The 3,406-nt window shown below is 40.2% G+C and overlaps 1 protein-coding gene across 4 annotated transcripts in view; it reads right to left on the bottom strand.

Moving 5' to 3' along the window:
* Usp6nl (USP6 N-terminal like) overlaps window positions 1-3,406 on the bottom strand; it is a 125,089-nt gene that overhangs the window by 52,916 nt on the left and 68,767 nt on the right. For all 4 annotated transcript variants that reach the window (XM_031359350.1, XM_031359351.1, XM_031359349.1 and 1 more), the window contains one exon: window positions 1,090-1,172. In XM_031359350.1, coding sequence (XP_031215210.1) covers window positions 1,090-1,172 — 83 coding nt within the window. The remainder of the gene's footprint in view (window positions 1-1,089; window positions 1,173-3,406) is intronic.

Genomic DNA, 3,406 nt, shown 5'->3' with positions numbered 1-3,406 from the left:
TTATAATACTCATTTTTATTGTTACAATATTTTATAAATTTTAAAGAATATGATAAAATAAAAAAAAGAAAGATATTGCAGGTATTGAAGAGGGGATTTCTGGGAGGAGTTGGAATCCAAAAGGGAAAGAAGAATGTGATGTAATTCTATTTACTTAAAATGTTTTTACATGTTAACAAATTCAGATAAATCGAAATTATGTATCCTTTTTCTCATCATAATGCAATAAAACTTAAGTCAATTAAAAAAAAAGGAAGAAGAAATAAAGACAAGGAAGTCAAGGAGTTGCAGACTGTGCCTGGCTCCTCAGCTCTGCTCTCCTCTAGGGAAGGTCAAAGGCTCCCACACAGGCACCAGCTCTAAACATAAAAAGAGCTTTGTGAAATATTCCCACATCTGATTTCTCTAAAGCCTCAGCACACTTACAACATATAAGGTCATCTTGACTCTTTTCTATAGATGAATTATGAACTCATTCACTGACCAGAAGCCAGCTGTCAGGCAAAATGAACATACACAATTTAATTTAGACAACACTGGGACCTAAAATACCAGATGGACATTAGTTTGTGGGATAGCTTTATGAGTCAAATCTTTTAACGAATTGCTAGTAGTCTACCTTGCTTGTCTCTACAAAACATAGGATAGACAGAGCTAATCTTGAGAAGCAATATCATGATTACATTTACAACTATAAGGAAGATTCATTTGGCATTTTTTTTCATTGCTCAATTTTAGATTGTGCAACACTCATTTTCTAATTGCTAGTTATTTTAAAAATTCATCTATATAAAGTTAAATGTTTTATAATATTTTAAAAATATGTTATCCAATGTACATTTAACCATTAAATTATTAATATAACTCATTTATGCACTAATTGTGCACTTTATAAAACACAAAGGCAATATAGTTTATATTCTTAACTATAGCTCAATTTTAACCACAGAAATCAAACATACTAGGAACCAAAAAGTATAGTAGATCACTCCTGGAATCTTAGGAAAAAAAATCTACTAAATTTAATAACAGATAATCAAAGTAAGACTATAACTAAAAAAATAACAGCTTTCAATTCGTGTGACTTACTGTAAAAAGCCAAATCTATCGGTGACCTTGTAAACAAGATAATCAGCATCTTCCCAGGGCTCGATCTCTGCACCTTCCCGTCCCTGAAACAGAGGTGATGACAGGGAATTTACAATCCCGAGTAACATTCTCTTAGTGAGAAAGAGCACACACATGGCCATTTTACCTCAACTATTTCTGGCAGTGTAATTATTGCCCCTTACCAAGAGCTGGCATAGGTACTTCTCTATCAAAGATGTCCTGAGGGAAGTCTCTGGGGACAGAAAGCTACTGCAGGAGAAACTGATAAACCTTAAGTTCTACAATGGCCTTTCACATAGACTTCTCAGAGAAGGCAATGCAGTTTTGTCCCTCATTTGCTTGGTTTCCCAGCTACATCAGCCCTCAATCTACTCTTGTTAAAGCAAAATACTGGCTTCCAAATGGGCGTGGTAGCACATGCATTTAATTCCAGTACCTCAGGTGCAGAGGCAAGCAGATCTCTCTTGAGTTCCAGGTTTGCTAGAGTTATACAGCAAACGTCCCCAACCCCTGCCCTTTCTCTCTTTCAAAACAAATAAGACCTGTCAGACCTGAGAGCACTCTTCAGTCTGCAGTACCAGACACTACTGCAAGCACTACTTAGCAATGACTCTTGTGCTCTCTGGTCTCCCCACTTATGTAGCACGTCCTCTGCAGATCCCTGGTGCTTCTCTTCAAGTCCTCAACCTCTCTGTATGATTGCTTTGTCATAGGTAACCCTTAACTGCTGTGGTGCCTGGAACTCGTTCCTCAGCCCAGCATTCTAAGCACTTTCGGTACCATCTATCCATGATGAGTTTAGAATACCTAAATGCAATATCAATCCTTCAAATTTTAGACTTGTGGACACTTCCATCTGAGTGTATTTTATAATGTCTGCTCCTATATTTTCCTTCCAGTAGACTATGAATATCCTAAGGGCAAGGACTGTCAGAAACCATTTCTGTCTTACTTAAAGTTCCCCTAGTCCTAAATAAGGCTAAATATACACGGGTGAGTGGCTGGGTAGTGGAGAGGTGTCTGCAGGTGTGGAAGCAGAGCTACTGGCTCCTCTTTCATTAGCTATGTAGCTAGCTAAGTTATGGAAGCTTTTCATGGATGATACCAACAACTAACACCACACTGGGAACTCTAGAAGTATGACTGCTTGAATACTGCCTTTATGTTTCCCTAGAAGAAGGGTACAGGCCAGATGGCTACTTATAATTTCATGTTCCTATTATTCTTACGAAATATCAAAAAAGATATATGACTATGTTCAAGGGATGGAGATGTAGGGGATGAGACCTGCAAATAAATGTTGTAAGCTAATAAAGGAGAAGTAAATAAGGAGACAAATTATTAATAACAAATTATTGGTAATCTTTTACACTAAAACCAAGAAAGATTCCATGCTAAAATAATACAAAGGAAGAAAGGCGGGAATGGGGAGGGAAGCTTAGGTGGGAAAGGGAGAGGGGACAAAACTGAGAGAAGGGGATGTTTGTAAAGGCCACAAGAGAGAAGTGTGCTGGCTAGCTCTCTTAGGGTCAGGAGGTGCTATATAAGCTGGCTACTGAGGGAGAAGTCATCAGTAGTCTGAGCCAGATGTGAGCCCTGTGAGCTTCTGACCAGCCTGGTGAGGTGTGCCCATGAGTGCTATGAGGAAGTCCTGGCCTCCATCTGCAGGACACGCTCCGTCACTGAGATTGAGTGAGGGCAGGAACTCAAGGCAGGAATCTAGAGGCAGGAATCATGAAAGAAAGCTGCTTGCTGACTTGCTTGCTGGCTTAGCAATCTGTTTTTATATAGCTAGGACAAGCCCCTGAGGAGTGGTACCTCCCACAGCAGGGTGGACCCTCCTACATCACTAACAATCAGACTCACAGACAACCTATACATTTCTCAATGAAGGCTTCTCTTCTCAGATAGAGAAGACTTCTCTATCTGTATCAAGTTGACATTAAAGCTAACCAAGACAAGAGCACTTCACAGTGGGAAACACGTGCCTGGTGAAGTAAAGCTGACTAAGAATCCACAGCTGGTAGCTCATGTGCCCCAGGGTGAACCTACAACACCAAGCTGGCCTCTAAATGCACATCTCTCTACACCCCGATGAGTGCAGCTTCCAGTTCTCATCAGAGAAGCTTCTTTGTGTAGCAGACAGCTATTTACACAGGAACTCCCTATGGGTCAAACGCATGGAGCCAGTGTCTGAGGAGTGCTCTATCATGAACGAGCTCTCTATACTATGCCACGCACACTTGCGTGATGGCGGTATTTGAGGCGAAAACTTCAAGGAAAGTCAGCCTCCTGC

Source organism: Mastomys coucha, unplaced genomic scaffold (assembly GCF_008632895.1).
Source record: "Mastomys coucha isolate ucsf_1 unplaced genomic scaffold, UCSF_Mcou_1 pScaffold7, whole genome shotgun sequence".
Classification (NCBI taxonomy): Eukaryota; Metazoa; Chordata; class Mammalia; order Rodentia; family Muridae; genus Mastomys; species Mastomys coucha.
Note: the sequence above shows the minus strand (reverse complement) of the source record. Positions and strands in the feature narration are given on the sequence as shown.